Genomic DNA, 22,285 nt, shown 5'->3' with positions numbered 1-22,285 from the left:
CAGCATCTTCCTTTGCTTCACCTCTTCATTCAGTAAACTGTATTAGTAAAAGCATATTATAAAAGATTAATCTGAACATCAAATTTAGTTACATACGCAGAAAAACTTTCTTGTCTGACTTAAAATGAGATGGTGTTTTCACAGAGGGAAAGTGCAAAAATGCTTGCTGTTGTTGTCAAGCAATAGTCTCAGCATGAGCAGAAACTAGGAGGAGTATCAATGTATTCCATATTGCACAGGGCTCAGGAGAGAAATGAAATGAAATATGCATGTTCTGATATTTGTAGCCCATGAACTGGTGGCAGCACAAATAAATGTAGTGTCTAATGAATAAAATTTCTGCTCAGGTTGTTGGAGACAGACCAGAAATGACTTTCTAGGTAGCCACTGAAATGGAATCTGTTTGGAACTGATACAGCAGATAGAGTGCCAGATCCCTCAACTGGTATGAATCACCCCAGCCCATTAAATGTCAGAGGCAGATAGATTTACAGCAGGCCAAAGGTCTGATCCATAATCATATGGTTCAAACTTGGGAAATGTGCTGTCATTTTGTTTTTCCAGGCTACATGAAAGCAGGGAGCTTTGAGCACTTCTTCACCTCCTTTCTGTCAAAAAGGAGAAGGACCAGGGTAATCACCTCACATAAATGAAGCTCTGTATGATGACACAGTCATGGACGTGCAAGAACAACTGTCTGGGCAAACCCAAGCTCCATTCTCATCTGTGCTGGGGCCTCCCCTCATCCTGGGCTTTGAGCTGGTACCTGGGGAACTAATGGTTGAGCTCAGTCCCTCACCCCTTGTTACCTACCAAGGCACTTGCCATCTTGGAAATATTAACATGCCTTACTCATCCTGAAAGCTCTGAGCTTCTTGGCAAGAAGTTATGGCAGCTATACTTAAATTTGTGAGGGCCTATTGCTGTGTCTCATAGCAGGAGTTGGAAAGGTGCATGTAAATGATGACATTAATAGGTTAAAGAGTAGAGTTTTCTTCCTTCATTGACCATCCCTAATTCTGGAGATTTAGACTGTGGAATCTAGGTTTATTAGAGACATGTGGATTTGGCAGATGTGCTGCATGGAAAATTGTACTTTGGTTATGGTAAAGAGATGTTAACTTTAGTCCTGAAAGCCAGCGTCGAATTATTTCAGATCTCATAAGAATCAGAAGGCAATTTCAGATTTATTTTCACTTTTGGCAGAAAAATTTGAGAGTGAAAGATAGCAAAGATTACAAACCAGGTCTATTAAAGAAAAGTGGAACACAAAGTTTCCTCTCTTTTGATTTTTATTGGTAACATTATATGTTATGTTGTCTACTTCAGCTTCTCAGGGCAAATCCCTACAGCTAAGCCTTTCCTTCAGGCTCAGGGGTACGGGCCCTCCCAACAGCAAAGTGCTGAAGATGAGGCTGAGAAAAGGGTTTTCTCTGAAGAGTTCTTGTAAAGTGGATATGTTATGGGTGGATGGGTGCTGTGGCTACCTGAAAGGATTTTAAGTTAAATCTTTAAAGCAACTTATATTTTCAAGGAAGATTGTACTATGAAGGACACAATATACACCCAGTGTATATCAGCCCTCTTTGTGCTTATAAACACACAGATTAATTCACAAAGTACTGCAGGAAGTGCACTGAAATATTGTTAAGGTACTTGGCCCAGAGTAAAGGGAGGGACACCCAATCTCTGAGTGACTTTGAGGAAGTGTCGTGGGATAGACTTGAAAATTTAAGCTTCTTGTAGGTGCATTAGCATGTTCTAGAGCACTTTACTCAGTGGTTTCAAAGAGCTGCCCCTGGGCTGTCACAGGATGAATTCTCAAGTTCTTGGAGTGTACAGGACACCCTTGAAAACATGAGCATTGTTCACTGGGTGCCTCTGCTTGATCTCCCTTAAAATGGCAGGTATTTTCTCTCCCCAAAAGGAGTGCATCAGTGTTGGTGAAATTTTCATTGTTATTAACCATTGACTGGAAGGAACTGCTGGGAACCCAAAAGCTGAATTTTGGTGAAGGAAATGGGCAGGCCAGGGAGAAATGTTTTGAAACGTCTCTTCAGGAAATGTGCAACCTCACTAAATGGACAACAGCAGCTCCTGTAACAGGCAACAGCTGAATTGTGTAGCTCCTTAAAAACAGAAATCAGAAACATATTCAACTGATGCATTGAATTAGATACATAAGAGCAATTTCACTGTTTCACGTAAAGAGGCACAGAGAGGTAAAGAAACAACTGAGAAAGAAAAAGCTGATAGCATGCTGGGTGTTATTTTATTTATACTGGTATTGTTTTCCTTTTATTATTTTCTTTAGCTGCTTTCTTGGCAACTATTTCAGTTTCTCGAAGGGTAAGTGGATCAGTGAAGGGCATGAATAACTACTGATGGAGAGACTTCGCTAATCATCTTCATACCAATGCCGCTGGAGTTGTTGAATACTGAGGAAAAATATATTTGTCACGCTTTGCTACTCCACACATAAACCTTTCTGATTTGCAACCATCTGCTGCTAGGAATTAGTGAATCAGTAGAAGTAAAGCAAAAGAAACCTTCATTAAGAACATGAGGCAAAACCCCAAGGCAAATACAAAATAAATTTCTAACCCCAAAAAGAGGTATTTGGTGGCAATCACTAGGAATTCATCTAGGCAGTTTGCATTCCCAAGACCCCTACCAGACCAAGTCAGGATAATCAAAGGTGCCTTGAAGGCAGGTGTCAGCTTCTCTATGGTGGAGAAGGTTGTTGTCTTACATATCTCTAGTGCAGGACAAAGGCAGGATACTAATGTGTATTAACTGTAATGGCCTTCTCAGGAAGATAAAATAAGCTAATAGCTTCCTTGCTTAGACAGATTTATTAGAAAACCCTTTGAAACTGCTGTCTTTTCTAAAGGGTGTTTTTCCAGAAGGCATGTTGTACCACCAGGTTCTGAGGTGAGTTTGGAGGATTGCCTCTAATTGTTGCAATAGTTATGAAAGTGGCTTTCTCTTTCTTGCAGCCAAAAAACTGCATCCTGACTTGTGGAAATATGCAAGAACTCGTTTCTTCTCTGATTATCTAGCACAATTCCCAATAAACACTGTGATTCAAAGTCAAGCATCTTAATATCCCTGAGAATCAGCTCTCAGAAAGTGATTCTGATTCAGAGAGTGGGATTTATTAATTACAGGCTTTTGTACGCATTTAAGTTATGGTTCAAAATGAAACTTAAGAATCCCTTTGTTCGTGAAGTTCAGAGGCTCATCCAGGCTATGTGCATGACACTTGTGCTTCTCTATGGTTTTTTTTCTGCATGTGCTACTGTTCTCAGAATAGTGCTGCTACCTGCAGACCTGAAAGGTACAATATTTTAAAATTTGAAAAATTTTTAAAATTAGTTTCTCTAGTCCTTATCAGTGAATTTCCTTTCTGTGATGTCACATCAGTGAATAGCTTTAATATTTCCTGCAAACAAATCTGTTTTATTACACAAAGGTAGAGGATTCTTTTTTTTTTTTTGTTTTACTCCCTTTGGTCTACAGGCAGCCAGAACCACTGTAGTTAAATATGATTCCTTTATCCTTTTTCTCTGGCAAGCCAGCCCAAACCCATCCTCTTGTGCAGCTGCCTTTCTCAGAGCGCCCATTAGCACTGAACTGCACAGAAGGCAAACAGGTGGTCTCCTTCATCCCTTGCCTTCTGATGTTTTCTGACTGACACTCACAGAACCTGATGTAATAAGTGCCCAGTTTTGTCCCCAGCCTGAGCATTTCCTGATCATGTTTTCTTGATCCCAGCACGATTTGCGAAGCAGGGAAGTGGTCATTTTTTAATGTTCTGTCTGATGCAGCTGAAGGCAAGAGGCGGTTCAGGTTAGTTCCCTTCCTTCTATCTTCACACAGCAGCAGTGCTCTAAGCAAAGGGCTGCTCTCTTTCACTTTGTATCAGTAGATCTAAAAAAATGCATATAGGTAGACACACGTATACATACATAACTCCTTGCAACAAATCTTGCTTCTTTAGCGTCCTGTAAACAAAGCGATTCATAAAAATAGTCCTGCCTATCCATTTCCTTTCTTTCCGAATCGCATTTCAGCTCCTATCTATCAGACATCTGGAATTGCATTTCCAAGGTGAACAGGATGCCAGGAGAGTCCTGGGGAACACTGAGACTGCCACATAATGGCTCAGCTCTTGTTACTAGGAAGCAGCTGGGCAAGGCTTTCAGTGTTGCACCCAAGGCATGGATGTAACCTCTGCTGTTTATTTGCAGGCGCTCGTGTTAATGCCAAGGACAATATGTGGCTGACTCCTCTCCATCGAGCAGTTGCTTCAAGAAGTGAAGTGAGTAAGATTTGTTTACCCTGCTTTTGCACATAAGCTGCATGCTGGGGGGAAAGGCAAACCCTTGAGAGCCATAGTAGGTGGCATGGTGAGGCAGAGAGGGAAAGCATTTTCTGTGTACAGGGCCTGTAGCACTGCAGCTGGAGGCCAGCTTTTACAAGTCAGTTATAGCTGCTTTTGAGCCTTAATGTGGATGATTTTCACCTTGCTTTACATTACCGTAGCAAGTCATACCATCAGCTGGAGTAGGTGACCAGGATTGGCGTGGGATGGAGTCCACAGTGATCTACAGTGCCCACATCATCTTCAAGTGGTGAAATAAAGAGGAATAAATCTGTGTGGATGTGTACATGCTGTGCACGTGCCAGAAGGGAGTGGATGTGGATGTGATCCAACACACATTACATAGTTTGTTTTGGTTAACTGCATTTCAAGGCATCCGTTAGGTTTTCTGTTAATGCACTTGATTCATGCGTGAGGGAGGGTTTGCCCATATTTCTTCTGCTTGACAAATAAAAATCTTCTGGCGTCATGTTGTACCTCTTCTGTTGCTGTCTTAAAAAGGAGCAGCAATAACTATCAGGAATGCAGGTCAGGCACGACTGTATTTTCAACTGCACCATTATTCTTGGCTTTCCATTGTAGACCTCCCTGTCTACTCTTATCCTCCTAACACTTAGTTAACAGTGAGCCCAACTGCAGACTGAATTGGCTGCTGGGGATGAGGGGAGGGGTTGTAAAAGAGACAGTGGGTGGCTGTCTTCCAGAGACTGATGGACTCGAATCACCTCCGTAACAGTCCCAGCGCTTGCCAAGCCTGGAGGCAGGAATCCTGGGCTCGCTTCTGAACTTGGGCATTGTTTGGCTGCTGGCTGAGCTTCCCAGCTGCTGGCATCCACTGAAACTCTCTGAAAGGAATATCTGATAGAGTATGAATGCTGTAATGAAGCAAAATACAAAAAGCCATGTTGGAAAACAAAGATCAGACTTGAACCCTAAAAAACGGCCACAGTCTTTCTGATGCGGGAATTGCAGCGTGCTTGGTTTCTTCTTTTGGATGTGTCAGAGTACATGATTTTTATTGTCAGTGACAGTCCTAACAGAAAATGTATGTCTTTCTGTGGATTTGAGTCTCGTTTTTAACTCTTTGTCAGCTGAAGCACAATGAGAAAGTGTGCTGGCAGTTGTGGTACCTCACAGTGAGTACCCAGGTGCATTAGTGAGGCAGCAGGGGAGCGCCTTTGATGCCTTTTTGTGGTCTGCTATGTATTTTATAAACACATGTAACTTTCTTCTCCTGGCCTTTTTTCTTTGTTATTTATAATATAACTGCTATTTTTGGTAATAATTTTGAAACAGGATTTAGCATTTTTGAGGCTCTTTCAGTTCTGCTTTTTTACTTTATTACACAAGCGAACAAATGTGCAGCTGCAATAGTGATAGTAGTAGATAGCAGGAGGTGAATTCATAGCTCACACTGATAGCAGGAGATGAATTAAGGGTCTAGGAGTTCACCAGTAGGACTCAGTGTAGTTTGTGAAGTTCTTGTGAGCACGGTTGCTTTCAGAATGATCACCAAGAAATTTTAAGTTTTGTTATCAACCTTTCACTATTAAGCTTTCACAGGATTCCGAATCTGTTTTCTTGAATCCTTTTTACATGTTAAAAGCATGAACACATTTTTACTTATATCTTAATGATTTTTCAAGTGGGCTTTAGGGATTTAAATGTTTATTTACAAATCAACAACGCTCAGGTGTGTCTGTGTAGGATTGTTAATGGATGTTATCAGCTTTCAGCCTTATATAGTTGGAAAAGTAAAGATATTTCACTGTGATAATTTGAGATAGCTACAGACACTGACTGCAGAGGCTTACACCATAGCTGTGCACTGCATGCATATGTAGAAACTATATTAATAAAAGAGGAAAGCTCATGCTCTCAAAAGCAATAGAATTAAAAGTTCTCCGTAAGGACTCTTCACTTCTGATCCCAAAACTGATAGAGCAGCAGATTGTAACAGATGTAAACAAAAATGTGTAAATGGGTTTTTTGGTTTTATTTTTTTAAAGTCTAGATATTTTTAGTTTAGGCTTTTCAGCCCTTATTACTTACTTCTAAAAATTCTCCTTTAACTTTTTTTTTCTTTCATTAAAAGTCCATGAATTTTCCTGCTGACTTCATGTCCCAGCTGAGTAGGTCTCCAGTGAATTACATTTAAATGACTTTTAAAATAGTAGGCCCGTAATTTAAAAAAACAAAATCCTATTGAGACATCAACAGCCATATATCATTATTGATGCTGTAAGAGATGCAATGTCATTAACTGAAAAAATCTGTTAGAGAACAGTTTGTGAGATGGCTGTAGAAAATGAAATTGCTGAGATCGTTTGAGGACAAAGAAATACTACTCCTACTAATGTATGTACTGTTGATACAGACTGCAGGCGCTCTCCTGGGCCATTCTACATATGAAAGTGCTATTTAAATACACTGTGTGCATTTGTTATTCATTAATAAAATTTTGGCTGGGCTTACCAGAAAACTTTTCAGTTTATGGAAAAAGAATAAGGTGCTATGTAGGACTAGGGCTCTCTCACTTACCAGATGTGAGTTGTATTTAGCAGACAAGGCTACTTGAATGCTACTGTGTCCCCAGTGGTTCCTTCATATTTTGTTTGTTCACGGAGAAAAAAGGAAGAAGAGACAAAATGTAATTTTGAGAAAAACTTGTTTTTCCCCCAGACTTGCTTAATGGCAGATACATGAGCAGAAGCAGGGAAGAACTGACTGTGAATTCCCCAGTGAGACAGACTCTCAAGAGAGAACAACACATTTTCTCACTGGGAAATATTCATTTTTAACCAACAAAATTAACCTTAAAAGATGTTGTTTGGTCTCAGGCTGACAGAATGGATACTGCAGTGAAGACCCTTGGCTTATGCTTAGCCCTTAGGGAGGAAAGGAATGCTAATGCTAACTTGGGGACACCAACGTTCTCATGTTTTTGCAAAGCTAAAACTTTGTTTTCACAAATTCTTCGTTGTCTCATTTTTCCTGTTTATAAATACAACTAACAGCAATTTGCTGTTATTTTACTGTCCAAAATGACATGCTTTTCAGTTTATAAGTGATTCCTGTAACAGTATGTATTGGGATTGCATGTCAGGGTTCTGGTAGTGGGGGGCTGTAGGGGTGTCATCAGTGAGAAGCTGCTGGAAGCTTCCCCCATGTCCGACAGAGCCAATACCAGGCAGCTCTGGGATGGTCCTGCTGCTGGCCAAGGCTGAGCCCACCAGCAGTGGTAGTAATGCCTCAAATCAGTACATTCATTTCTTCACTGAGAGCACAGTTCTGATGACTGTGGTACTGAAGCTTAATCGACTGAACAGGCTGGGCTCTCTTCATAGGCAGCTTTGGACATCCTCAAATCCAACTGGGAAATTTGGACTGTGAGGCCACTGCTCTAAATGGCAGCAGCGGTAATGTGTGCTCTGGCATTTGAATGAACAGTGCCATTTCAGTACCCTGGGAGGTTGTTTTGATAAATGTTATTCTCCTTCCCTCCTCCTGGCCATGTGTGCTGTGCATGAGTAATGTGCCCAGGCATTGTGACTGAGCTGTCCAGCAGGTGGGCCGAGCCTTTATTCCGACTGCTTGGTCACGCTGCCGCTGTGCTGCCGTTGCAGGAGGCAGTGCAGGTGCTGATCAAGCACTCTGCTGATGTCAATGCCCGGGACAAGAACTGGCAGACGCCGCTGCACGTGGCTGCTGCCAACAAGGCGGTGAAGTGCGCGGAGATCATCATCCCCCTGCTGAGCAGCGTCAACGTGTCGGACCGCGGGGGCCGGACGGCGCTGCACCACGCGGCGCTCAACGGCCACATCGAGGTGAGCTGCCCAAGAGCCCGACTGATCGTGGCCTTAATTTGTTTTCCCATTTCATGCACTTGACCTGCTGTGGTTGCGTCTAGACTGAACCCCGAACCCGACCCCTGTGGTTCCTGCAGCTCAGCTGCTTTCCAAACAGCGACAGGTTTCCTACCTGCGGAAACAGGACAGTGGCTGGAAAGCACCTGTGCAGAACCAGCGTGCAAGGGAGATGTGCATGCAGACATGGAGAACTGGCTGTGCCACCGCTTCCAGCTGCTCCAGGGTGTCCTTGGCTTTTTGTCCTCTGGACTGCCTGTGAAAATAAGAGTGGCAGATTGGAAAGAATGGAAAACTGGTGGATTCATCTCTTACTGAAGAAATGTGCAGCTGTGTGAGATCCAGTCACTCGGCTTTTCTAATTAGTCTTCTAGAAAATGTGCTTCTGTTTTGCTACTTATACAAGCAAACCCTTCTAGTATTATTACTGTTTAATTATATGAGAAAAACTATAGTTTTGTAAATAAAGCCCCTATGTAAATGATTTTGCTAGAATCTTTAGATCTGGGTACAGTGATCCTCATTGCTCCATTTCACACCTGATGATCAAGATATTGCAGAAAAACTCTTAGACTAGAGCAATAGGCTTCTGTCAGCAGAAGTTGATCAGTTGTACTGTAATTAAAAGAAGGAAGAGGAATGGCAGTTCCTGTAATATGATGGTGTTTGGCCTTTAAAATACTGCCCTGCACTGTAGGAAAAAGACAGTAATGTTTTGTGTCTAAACATCATAATCTAAAGCTCCTGAGCTTTTGGATAGAGAATATCAGAAATGTGGACTGAATATCTGCTATTATTCGTTGATCCCTGTGGCGAAACAGTGTAAGAGAGGAAGACAACCATCTGTAATTTATGACTTCAAAATGTTTAGCTGAAAATTGGAGTTACTGTGATTTCCATTCTTTTTTTATTTTTCACCCTCTCCCCCTCCCATTTTTCTTACATTTCATGTTGAATGATTGACAATGGAGAAAGCAGCTTTTCATCTCTTAGCTGTGCTGTTTAAAAGGCCAGCACTGTGCAGGAAACAGCCTGGTGCTGTCCACAGACAGTAGGCACAGGGAAACTTAAAGAAAATCACTATGGTGTGGCAAGGGATAGACACTCCTTGTGGAAAGATCAACCAGATCTTAGGGTTTGTTGTGACACAGTCTGGAGGAGTCTTGTCCCAGTCCACAAGGAAACCGCTTAAATTGGTCTTAACAGTAAAATTAAGAGCAAAGTTTCACTTCCAAAACTGTTTCTCTTCCAGGTAGTTTGCCAAGCTGGATCTGAAGCACACTGCAGTAGTAGCCCCCTCCATGGTCTCAGCCCCCCTCTGTGGACACAGAACTTGTCCTGGTTCCTTGTGACTGTCACTGGTGCATGTGGTTAATGCACACGGCTTTGAACAGTTTGCGTCATTCACTAATTTATCATTCAAATGCAGCGTTTTGTGGTCTCAACTTTACTGGTAGATTGATTTGTTATAATCTGTTGTGTGTGATCTATAGGGTTGGTTTACTTGCTGTTGTTACTTCTAGATGGTGAACTTGCTCTTGGCCAAGGGGGCAAACATCAATGCTTTTGACAAAAAGGACAGAAGAGCTCTTCACTGGGCAGCGTACATGGGTAAGGCTTGGGCTGTTGCTCCTGCTTTTTAACTTCCTATTCACAAATGAGTGGTATGTTTCAAAATGAACAAGAACAGATCTGGCCATGGAAAGTGAGTGTTGTAATTACCCTGAAGAGGGAAGGGTTCAGCGGATCTAAATAAACTCTGTCCATTTTTGGGTTTGCAGCTAGTGAGATCTTGGCTGTGATTTCCTTTTTAAGACAGTTAATTGTGGGCTTTTCGTGTTGCTTTTTCAATTTGTTTTTTTTATCCTGGCTCTAGTTCCAGTCTGAACTATATTTGGGCTTGAAAAACAACAGGTTATGTTTCAGTTTTTGCTAAAGACTACTTTATATAAAGTGCAGATAACTAAGGTCATAAATCCAAGTTTATAGTGTAGCTAAATTATGATGTTCTTAAGAAATGCTTCTTAGGTGATTTCTTCCTGTTAGGAGCAAATTATCATCTTTTATTCCAGAGTGGACAAAAGCAACCAATTTATCTGTTCAAAACATCAGTGGTATTTCCAAATACTTCTTAATTAAATCAATTGAGCTTATTATTCCTTCCAAGTTAAAGGAAAATTTCTTGCAGTGAGGCATTATAATTTAAAAATACTAGAAAAAGGTTGCTTGTGATAGTGGTCATGCTTGTTCAAGAGCTTTTGTTGGCCAAGCAGTTTATATTTCAGCTTACAATTTGTCGGGAGTTGTGTGCCCTCCGCCAGGAACTCTTTCATTTGACCTGTCAAAAATCTTGATTTAAATCCTGGCACTTTTGAAAGTGAGATAATAGGAGATTTCAAACTGTGAGAAAAGCATATTGTGTGGGTTTTTTTGATACACACAGACAGATGGGAAGGCTCTTGCCAACAACTGTGATGTGGCTTTTGAGCTAGAGAGCTTTGAACTCCACTGTGTAGATGTGAAAGGCTTTTCCATTGTACTGTACAATTCCACGTCTCTTCTGCACTTAAATATTTTCAGAAGTTCGTGATGTACTTTTAAAAGTATTTAGATAACATCAAAGGCCTAAATTAGCAATGGAATTTAGGAGCCTGTAGTGCAATTTAGACAGCATTCAGGAGTCTGTAGTGCAATTTAGACAGAATTTAGATAATGAGACCTGAGCATCTTCTCCTATAAGCCCTCACACAGTTTATTGAATGCTTAATTATCTTTAGACACTTGGAATTTGTCTATACAGTTTCCTAGGTCCTGCACTTGAAATTTAGTTTTCTATGTCCTCAATGGTGCTAGCAAAGAGGATACTTCCTTTTTGTAATTTATTAAGGTTATTTTTTTATCACTAACAAAAAAACAAGAAGTGTTAATAGATGTGTTTGCAGAGGACATCTATAGGATGCTGTTTTGGGAGACTTTTATTGCCATGCTCCTGTGCTCACTGTTCTGAGATTAAAACACAAACTGTTAGTCTTAGAGAAATAAATGGAAAAGAAGTGTGGTTTTGTTCTTTTAGTGACTGGAAAACTAATTTAGTAAAGAGAAATTTGACACATTTGGGGAAGATGAATGCATGGATTTCTTGACAAAGCCTGGGGCCTAGGATTAGGAACATTTATAAAAATGCTTTTTTTTTCCCCCTTGTAAAACTGTGGGAGCATTTTAAAATAGCAGTGAAAGGGCAGTGCATTAGCAAGAAAGCAGCAATTTGGGAGAAGCGATGCTGTAGGATGATGTATTCATTGATAACGTCTGTCATCTTTTGAAGGTCACCTGGAAGTTGTTGCCTTACTGATTAATCACGGTGCAGAAGTGACTTGTAAAGACAAGAAGGGTTATACCCCACTTCATGCAGCTGCATCCAATGGGCAGATTAATATTGTGAAGCAACTCCTTAACCTGGGGGTGGAGGTATGTGATAATGTGCACTTTTGTAGCATCCATGTTTCTCCATATTTAGAGATAGTCTTTTCTTTTTTTTTCTTATAGATGCTGCTAAAGACATTGGCAGAGCTTTTAAACAAAAGAGGTCCCATTTTCTGGACCACCTCATGCTTCATGTAGTTTATTAGTTCAAGAGTCAGGAAACATACTGTATTAAAGAAAGTCTGATATGGACAGTAAATTCCAGGCCACCTTGCTGAAGAAATCAGGAAATATATGCTGTTCCTGCAGAAGAAGATGGACTAATGAAATTTTCCTTGACTCAGCATTTCCTTTGATGTGATGTGTGGTTATTCTTAACATATCCACTACATACTTTACCTAGACAGCAGTTAAGGGTGTTTCAGTTTAGGGACCCATATTTCCTCTGTAGCTGATGGAGGGAAGGAGAAGGATTATTTTCACTGTGGAAAATAACTTTTTTTCAGGGCACAGACTTCTCTTTATTGCCATCTCCTCAAAGCAGTGGTGAGATGACCAGAAGAGCTTGCACTAATTAGACAGTTAATCAGAGATGGCAAATAAAGCCATTGCATTTGCCATTGCATCTTCAGCTCACTTGATATGCCAAAAAATTGTCAGAAGTACATGTTCACAGTCTGTTGGCTGTGAAGTTGAAGGGAAATAGGTGTTGCCTCTTATTAGGTAATTACTAGCATAGCACTGCTTTAACTTCCACATTCTCCACCACTGGGAATATGATCTTTGAGACACCTGTATTTCATGGAAGGCTGTTCATGCCGTGTCTGAGTCTTGTACAATCTGTCTTGTCCTATTTTAGAGAACAGCAGTTGAATACTAAGTTGGTCATCAAGAAGTAACATAATCTTAATTACATCTTTATAACACTGAGCTACTTAGAGTGGTTTCTTATTGAACCATAAATGGCTGTTCACTTTAACCTTTCTTTCACTCAGATTCCTTCATTCCACTTCCAAAATAAATGTGTGGAAAGAGCTCTTACACCTGGGTTCTGTTCACAAAAACTCAATAGTCTCTGTTGTAATTTTTTAAAAGTAAAGATTGTGAGCTTTTTATTTGTCTTGCTTTTCCACATACATGTAAAAGCTTTCCGGGTTGTTAGGATTTTTTTCATCATCGTCATCATTACATAGTCCTGCTATCAGCTTTAAAGTTCCTAATGGCTTTTAGAAATTGCCAGAAGGATAGAAAGGTAATAATAGTAAAGGTAAAGCATTCCAAGTTAAGCTTTCTGGGAGTGTATTTTGTCAATGAAATTTGCTGGTGAGAAATATGCCCTATGACAGTTCAAGCCTCCAGCTATTTCCATTTGTGGTGTATGATGCATTATGTAAAATGCTAAGCTGATGTCTGTAATTTTAACTATGTCTCCTTGTCTCATTTTAGATTGATGAAATGAACATCTATGGAAATACTGCACTTCACATTGCCTGTTACAATGGTCAGGATTCTGTTGTTAATGAGCTGATTGACTATGGTGCTAATGTAAATCAGCCCAATAATAATGGATTCACTCCTTTGCATTTTGCTGCTGCCTCCACTCACGGAGCACTGTGTCTTGAACTACTAGTGAATAATGGGGCAGATGTTAATATTCAGGTAAAACTTGCATTCCAGCTCTACAGTTTTACTTTATCCTATTTGCATACCTCAGGAAGAAACTGTAATAATGAGTACAGCATGGCTTTAAATCCTTGATGGAATTAGAGTGATGCTGAGAATGTTGATCATTAAACTGTTTGGATGAGATTACTTCCCAGCAGAGGAGCTCTTAGTGCCTTGATAAATATAATGGCAAATCTAAACACTAGGCCAGCCACTTTCTTGAATGCACAAACCAGTACTGAAATATAGTCTCAAGAGCTCTGTCAAAATGGTATCTCAGAAGATGGTGGTAAGTCAAGGAACTTATTCCTTTCTGGTGTTTTCCTTCCCCCTATAATGTGAATATAATTAAACCTGATTCTAAACAGTTCTTTTTGACTTTCAGGGAATAAGAACTGAAGGTTACTTGTTACCTACTTTAGAGCCCAAGCTTACAAAGTCTGATTCTGTTTAGGATATCTGAATGTTCTTGAGGCACAATTGATACATCTTGATGAAGCTGAAAGGGACTTGCTGTTATCTAACAGAGGGTGGTAGTATAGGTACCAGAAGACTTGAGGTCTCCGAGTTTGTATAAGATTTTGACTACTTTGGTTTAAACTCTGTGTTTCAGTGTCACATCTATAAAACTAACATTTAACTCCTGACATTTAACACCTGTGGCAAGTCCCTTGAGATCAGTGAATAGTCTGTGCACTATTTAAACTCAGAATTATTAAAATTAAATTGGGTACTGTGCTTGCCAACAAAGGTGAAACCCCTTGCCCATAAACATGAAGTGATGTGAGTAGTGAGGCTGGTACTACTCCTGTGCTATTTTCTCATTCCTCAGCTTCCCCAGTCTGTTTCTTTCCCTAGAACCCAAAACATTGTTCCCTATTGACTGAACCTTTCCTTTCATAAGCCTTCCCTGTTTCCTACTGGTCTTTTGTAGACATCTTGTTTTTGATTGTGTGGAAATTTATTAACAACAATTTTTTAGTATGGTGGTTTTTATTCTGGGATTGTCTATAAAATATAGGTTGATAGACAGGAAGTTTCTCACAGACTGCTCTCCTACTTAGCTTTATGGTTCCTTTGCTGTTCTTTATTCCCCTTGTTGCAAAAGTTAAGGGAAATGACCAAATGGCATGTGTTACTTAAAAACAACGTCAAAGAATAATATGTCATATATGTGTGGGTTTTTAGCAAGTATTGTGTACCACCAGGCTGTAAGGACAGGCTCCACTCCAGCACACTGTTTTACCTGTGTGCTTACACCTTCTGCATTTGACATCATCTATAGGTTCACTCCTGCAATTTTTTGAAGTCAGCAGAGCTTTTGTCTGAAGAATAGCTGTAGGATGTTGAGCTGAGAGTCTTCAAATTGTCACCACCGCTTTACATGTTAAATGGTTGGGTTTCTGTTTTGTTTCTGTTAGAGTAAGGACGGGAAGAGCCCACTGCACATGACAGCTGTCCATGGGAGGTTCACACGGTCGCAGACCCTCATTCAGAATGGTGAGTTTCTGTGCTTGTTTAATGATTCTCCAAAAGATTAGGCATTTCCAGCGTTGCAGTTTTCAGTTGTTCAGACCCAGAGTGCCAAAGAACTGCTCTGAGGGCTGCTCCATCAACTTCTGGCTTTGAGCTGCACTGACAGCTCTCATTCCATCGTGTCATCACAAGTTGAGATTTTGGTTGTTAACAAAATCTCATAATCTTGACAGAGGTTTAGCTGATCTGTTCAGACTCTTATTCTGAAAACAAGAGTTGAAAGCTGTATTTAGGTCTTTTTTTCCGTTGAGCAGCAAGTACAATTTTCTTTCTGAAACTATTTCAAAACTAAAAAAAAAAAAGTTGCCAAACCAAAAACACCCCCAATAAAACTTTCTAGTTCTCCTCTCTTGGAAGCCCAGGTGTTCTTAAAGCTCAGACCATTTTCTCTACCCTGCACTCAGCAGCTGTACTTCTCTCACCTCCCTGAGCTCATCCCTCACCACTGTCTTCATGAAGTGTTGAATAAATACTCTGGAGGGAGGAGCAGCACTACCTTGTTTGTTCTGGCATAGCCAGGATGCCTGATTGTCAGTCATTTATCAGGCATCTTTTTTGCCCAAGAGCACTACAGAGTGTAACAGTTATTGTTGCTGGAGATCTGGCAGAGGCCTGTTTCTGATTGACAGAGGTTGCGATTACTGATTCTTCACTTAAGCTTCCCAGTTTTGGCCACTAGACCAGACAGGATGGTCTGGGGTTTGTTCATTGTTTGGGGATTTTATTGTTTTCCCAAATCCCAAACTTGGAACTGTGACATCTTGAAGATGGCTGAACAGTTATGCTGTAAATGTAATGACACATTTAAACTAGATTGTATTTTAAAATGAAGGTGTCCAGTACATCGTGCTTCTTTCAGGTCATCATGCAAATTGTTGCCATATCTTTCCTGGGATAAATTAAATGGTAATAATAAAAGGGAGCTGGGGCAAACTGGAAGAAACTGTGATTTCATGCAGTTTTTAGTTGTTTAATTTAATATGCTTTCTGACTTAGAGCCACTGTTTGCTTGCTATTGGATTTGTGTTTGGAAGTACTGGCAGTTTTTCACCTGTCCTTCACACATCTCTGCTCTTCAAGTTACTTGGATTTCACTTCTTTCTTTTTTCATTTTTTGCCTCTCTAATTTTAGTATTGTACATAGATCTGATTGCAAGTGACTTTATGCCTCATTGCCATGGGATATTGTGGAAGAGAGAAATGTCAATGAATTAAAGAAATGGAGTTTCATTCTGCAGTACTTAATGAGTTGGCTAAAGATGTCTGAATTTCTTGTTGCTGTCTCTAGCAACTTGTAGGAGAAGAATGGATTACTTTAAAATTGGAAAACTGCAAATGTGATACCTATCTCTAAAAATGGGGAAAAAGAAATGCTGGAGAATTTTACACAGGTCAGCCAAAGTAGGCAATGTCTTGCATAGATTTCTCAAGAGTAAAAGAATTCAAAATATCACAGTTCTCTTCTACAGCATTTTAATAGGCTTTGTGAACACAGTACAGTCCCCCAACTCTTCTGTGAGCAGGTAATGTTTGTGGAGACCTCCACTGGTGGAGGCTCCATCCCAGGAAACCTGTTGAAGCACTTCACTGACGTTTATTCACCATTAGAAAATCATAGAATGACCTGGGTTGTAAGGGACCTTAAATATCATCTCATTCCATCTCTCCTGCCATGGGCAGGGACATCTTCCACTAGATCAGGTTACCCAGAGCCCCATCCAGCCTGGCCTTGAACGCTTCCAGGAATTGGGCATCCACAGTTTCTCCAGGGATACTGTATAGTGCTTTACTAGAACTTTTCTTGTTGCAGTTATGGCCTGTTATCTCCTGTGAATAGCGGACATGTAGTAAATATTAACATATACTGACGTTAGAAAGACTTTTTACATGCTTTCATAAAACAGTCTCACAGCAAACTAGTTTAGTATTAATGTATTATAGTGCTGGTGCATAACTGGTTGAAAAGCCACACTCAGAGATTAGTAATAAATGGTTTATTGTTGAAATGGAAGGTGGGTGAGGGAGTTTTCAGTTTCCTTTCTGGGTCTGGAACTATCCTGTATTTTCATTAAAAACTTGGATAGTGGAATAGAAAATGTGCTTTTAACATTTGGAGAAAAAAAATTAATTTGGGAGAGACTATTAGTTTGGCAGAAAGTGGAGTCAGAACCAAAAATGATCCTGTAAAACTGGAGACAGAACTTATAATGCAAGTGAAGCAAAAGAAAGATCACACATGGAGGCAGCAGTATCATTTGGACAAGTTCAGATTGGCAACAGCCAGGTGGGTGGCAGTTCCTTAAGAAAGGATCTGGGTTTTGTAGAGAATCAGAAGGTTGTTGACCCTAAGTCAACAGTGTCATGGTGCTTTAAAAATGCTAATTGATGTACATGTGCTGGGCAGAGTACAGGAGTGCATAGACAGGAGCATAGCCAGCAGGCATGAAGTAATCCTTTTTGCTGAACTCAGCACTGGGAGACATCAGCTGTAGTACTGGTTTTGGCTTTTGACATTTTACTTCCAGAAGGATGCAGGCCAGCTGGAAGGATGAGAATAGTTGGAGTACAGTAAACCTGGGTTTCAAGGAGAGACTAAAAAAGTTACAGTTCTCAGTCCAAAAAGAAAATAGAGCTTTGATCATAGTCTATTTAAAGAAAAAATTTATTCTCCTTGCTTGTGAGGATAAAACACAAGATTCCAGGCTTAAATTATAAGGAAAAGTTCTACTTAAGCACTGTTTGGTTGTTCTTTGGTAAGATGCAGAAAAAGCACACAACACACTTGTTTGTGGTGTGTTCCTGATGGCCTCCTGAGCGAAATCCATTTAATATTGTTGTCTTACAGGTAAGGTTGAGTGGCAGTGCCTTTAAGAATGAGGACATAGTTTATTCAGCAGTTTATCTCGTTATTTTAATTCAAGGCATCCATTTGTACCTTAAATGGGCAGCATGTCTGAGTGATGCACTTGACCCTTGTATATCATCCTGTTCACCAGTTCCCACCACTTTCCCCTACCACTGCAGAGGTAAAAATGCTGCTGCCAGACCACATTCAGCACCAGTGGCTGACAGCTGACAGCTTGCTTTGTGCTGGTTCTTGGTCTCTGAAATTCAGTGTCTCTGTGGCTGGGTTGGTTATGCTGCATTCGCTAGAGAGAAATAACACTTGTGGTCACTGGTTCAGGCTGAACCTCTCAGTGTTAAACTGTATGAAAATGTCTTTTGCAGGCGGGGAAATCGACTGTGTTGATAAGGATGGTAACACCCCTCTGCACGTGGCTGCAAGATATGGACATGAGCTTTTGATTAACACACTCATAACCAGCGGAGCCGATACTGCCAAGTAGGTGCTGAAGTGGAGCTGTTTCTAATGATCAGGTGTTATGTCCGATGCCTGGAAACACAATTGCTCCTCAGGTTCTGAAGTGGGAGGGTTAAAATGGATAAGCATAATTGTACTGTACTTCAGTGGGGAGCGTGGGACTAAAATATGAACAACTAGGAAGTGTGGAGGGGAAGAAAACTCTGCTAAGTTCTTATTGTGCCCAGTTACACTATTACATGTAGTGCCAGTATTGCTTCTTTTTCCTGAAGCATTGATGTGGCACAGTGGTATGAATGTACATGAAGTACATATACATATATGTGTGTATACACACACACACACACACACACATATATATATATAAAGTGCATCCTGATCACGGTTCTTCCAGGAAGTCCATAGCAATGAGTTTGTATAGGAAACTTAATTGGAAAAAAATTCAGATGCTTTCCAAGGGAAAGTGTATTCTTAAGTATCTAAATTAACCTAATGTTTATGATCTTTCCTACTTAGTGATTATTCCTTTGCCTTGTATCTTTTGGTATGACATAAGATAATTAATAGAAATGCAGTATTGCAAAGCAGATGTTAGTGAGTATTTCTGATCTCAGTGTAACTAGAGCCTGTCTTGATGTTTCTGATATTCATGTGGCTGAAATAACAGGGCTGCTTTTATCTGAATTGGTGAATTTGGCAGTCTTTTTCAAACAGAATGGCAAGGAGTTGAAATTAGACACATTTGTAAATGTTGTTAGTGTGTTCTGCTTCAATTCAATTTTTTTTTCTCTTGCACCACATGTGTCAAGAGTGCATCCAAAATATGATTAGTATTGTCAACTCAAATACTGGCAGGTGCTTGATTATTAATACTCGAGTACTGTATAATTATGTTCAGGTTCTTACAGTCTGTCGAAAGAAAATAGCAAACCTGAACATAAACAAAGGGGTATGAGATCAGGGTATCACAATGCCATGGGGAGTATCTGTACCAAGTGTTTAATAGCAGCATCTGATTTCAGGAATGTAAGGTTTTGACAATTACCTCTGCATGTCTCAAAAACATAATTTGTCTTCTACCTAGAACCTGCCATAGAAATCAGTGACTTCTCTTGACTTACCTAGTTAGGAAAACCTGCTTTCAAATTCAAATGAGCTGCTTTTAATTTTGAGGATACTTGCAGCTCTCTCAGTATGTTGTTTGTTTGCTTGATGGCTTTTAAGAAAGTAACACATTTGGCCACGCTCCTCTGTCAAGTACAACTGTTGCTGTGCAAACTCAGAAGGTGGAACAGATCTTCAACTGGCATGGATAATGAAATTCCACAGGCTTTAGCTAACGTCACTGGATTTTATTAATATATCCAGCATGAAGATCCTGGTGTCTAAATAGACGTGTATGTTTTTCCTATGTCTCTCTCCAGTGCAGTCTGTCTCGGTCTATTATATTGAGGGTTTAAGGGAAAATGAGATGCAGTGGGATAGCCCACTCTTTGAGTCAGGGTTATCCAGCTAGAAATTTCTATTTCACAGTTGGGTGACTGGAACATTGATCAAATAAAATACTTTTTCCAGCAGTAGAAATAAGTGAAATAAGAAGTTGGCTCAGAGATAACAGGCGGATCAAAATGATGCTACTGTCTGTGTTAAATGTGCTTTCATATGTGCTGCATGTAAATAAATCTGGCTGAGCTCCTTGAATGGGCTTAGTAAAGAAAATTCTGCAGTGCTGTTAGCAACAACTGCAGACAGCTCAATCAGTCTTTGAGGCAACTGCATTTTGAGGAGAAAGTGTATAAGTGATGGGAGGAACCAGTGAGAAGAGCAAGTAGAAGTGGGATGTTGGTTAGCAGATGTGCAGACAGTGTATTTTGATGGAAACCAGCTAAAACATGCTGGATGGAAATCTTGACCTAAAAGATGAATAATATTGTGTTAGATAATTAAGTGGAGGAGGAGGTGGAGAGAAATGGGTGTAGGAAGAAGCACAGCAACACAGAATGTCCAATATTACCTTATATAAATGAATCTACAGCTAGAAAATGAAAACTGTTGGTACAGATGCAGCACCTCGGTGAAGCTTGCGCTGTTTTCTTCAAAGACCAGGCTGTCAGATCATCTCTTAATAGATTTACTCTAAGATATAGATGCTGACTCTAGCAAAAGTAAAATTTGTACAGCACCACAGGTAACTCCTTAGTGTAGCGAAGCAGCAAGGAGGATCCATTTAATGTGAAGACCAAGGAAAGAGACTCCTGTGGATTCTGGAAAGAATAAGGTTTTTAAAAAGAAACTGAAATTAGTTAAATGCATTTTTGGATAGAATGTTGGAGAGAGCAAAATATCTTTACAAACATTCACATTAATTTTTGTTTAAAGCTTCATAAGTAATTATGATTTATGGTGGGTCTTGCAGAAAGACAAGTTCCTTTGTTTTTGTGTCTGTATCTGAAATCCTCTTCCATGAGGTGATCTCCCATCCACCAATTGTCTTGCAGAAATGAAGGACTGATATGAAGCCATCTGCTATTGTTCCAGAGTTGGTAATTTAAAAATATATGTCTGCTGAAGCAGGCAGTAGATGATAATCTTGTCGAGCTTGGTTTCAGAGGCTCTGTGTTTATGTGCACTTGGAGAACTGCCAGTAGGATAATATTTCTAGAACAGCAAAATGCTTTACATAAAACAATGCTGAATGGCAAGACACCAAGATGTCCAAACCCAAAAGTATTCTAAGACAGTAAGCAGTGGCATGCCTAGGGACTGCATTGGGATGGTTTGCTGATATTAATTAAAGTTGCTGAGTGCTCAGCTTGTTTAAAAATTATGTGGTTGCCTGATACAGATTTAGCCTAATGATAGGTGCCTACCTTTCTTTTTTTACCCATCATGTCTGCTCTGAGAAGTTTATAGTGTAATTGAAAAGAAGGTTGGTCATGTGTTAAAGGGAAGAAAAAGTGAAAGGGAGTGTGAGGAGAGTAGCTGGAGCAAATAGGAAAATTAGATTACTGGTTCTTACGATCTAGAAGAAAACTGTGACATGGCAGCCTAAAGGCAAGTGTGAAGAGTCATCAGCTACTCCAGCCCCAGGAGAAGAGAAGGGGAAGAAGGAGAGGCTTTGTAAACCCACATGAGAATTGTCTAAAGGATGTTAAGTGCAGAAAAAAATGGGTTTCAGAAATATATAGAGAAGATTTTGGCATTTACTTTTAGCTCAGAATGGCAGTTGCAGTATGTGTACTTGGTGCAGAAATTTGTGCATCCCACACTGGGCAATTGACTCCAAGCATTATCTGTTCTCTCTCTTCCTCGCTTACCTTTGCTTCGCCTTGAATTTTTAGAAACCTTCCTACCACATTCTGTTCAAAGCATAATGCCAAGATTTTGCTGCATCAGAGTATTTTTAACTCCCGAGAAGGCTGTTAAGGAAATACAGATAAAAATAATGGCAGGCACCAAGGAAGAATCTTCCTAGAAAAGGATAAAAAAATGCTGCCTTTCTCGAGGGAGTTTTTGATGTGCTGTGTCTGTATGCAACCTGCATTTTCACATGACACCGTGTAACGAGGCTGTTGTGCCTTTCAGGTGTGGGATCCACAACATGTTCCCTTTACACTTAGCAGCGCTGAATGCTCACTCAGACTGCTGCAGGAAATTGTTGTCATCGGGTAAGTCAGTCCCACAGCGTCCTTGGAGCTCGAGTAGTGTGTGTCTCTGCTGCTTACAGCCCCTTTATGCTCATTGTTGTGAACTATTCAAATGAAAGACTTCCTGTGCCCCGTGTTTGGCTGTGTGGTGCAGTGTACCGGAGTGTGCGCGGCTTTCCTAACGGCGGGCTGGTACTTCCTCACATCCTGGATCGTTCGTGCCCAAAGCTCTTTCCTCCCAGTAGGTTCAGAGGGTTTATATTAATTCACCAGGAGGAAAAAGGAAATTTAGGACCCTTCTCCAAACTGTAGGAATGTGAGATAGTGTTTTGTTTTGGGAGTTTCTCACCCCCCCTCTCCAAAGAATAATTCAGAAATTATCTCCTTGGGGTCTGCACTGGCTCAGGTGTTTACATCTCACTAAAGATGATGTGTTTTA

The 22,285-nt window shown here is 40.3% G+C and overlaps 1 protein-coding gene across 15 annotated transcripts in view; it reads left to right on the top strand.

Annotated features, from left to right (window-relative positions):
- ANKRD44 (ankyrin repeat domain 44) overlaps positions 1-22,285 on the top strand; it is a 137,244-nt gene that overhangs the window by 71,565 nt on the left and 43,394 nt on the right. For all 15 annotated transcript variants that reach the window (XM_017836579.1, XM_017836616.1, XM_017836551.1 and 12 more), the window contains exons 4-11: positions 4,254-4,324; positions 8,014-8,214; positions 9,777-9,864; positions 11,579-11,721; positions 13,123-13,335; positions 14,763-14,841; positions 18,106-18,220; positions 21,785-21,867. In XM_017836579.1, the coding sequence (XP_017692068.1) occupies positions 4,254-4,324; positions 8,014-8,214; positions 9,777-9,864; positions 11,579-11,721; positions 13,123-13,335; positions 14,763-14,841; positions 18,106-18,220; positions 21,785-21,867 (993 nt within the window). The remainder of the gene's footprint in view (positions 1-4,253; positions 4,325-8,013; positions 8,215-9,776; positions 9,865-11,578; positions 11,722-13,122; positions 13,336-14,762; positions 14,842-18,105; positions 18,221-21,784; positions 21,868-22,285) is intronic.

The sequence above is a fragment of the Lepidothrix coronata genome, unplaced genomic scaffold (genome assembly GCF_001604755.1).
Source record: "Lepidothrix coronata isolate B3197 unplaced genomic scaffold, Lepidothrix_coronata-1.0 Scaffold7, whole genome shotgun sequence".
NCBI lineage: Eukaryota > Metazoa > Chordata > Aves > Passeriformes > Pipridae > Lepidothrix > Lepidothrix coronata.
The sequence above is the reverse complement of the archived record's forward strand: the minus strand, read 5'-3'. Positions and strand labels throughout refer to the sequence as shown.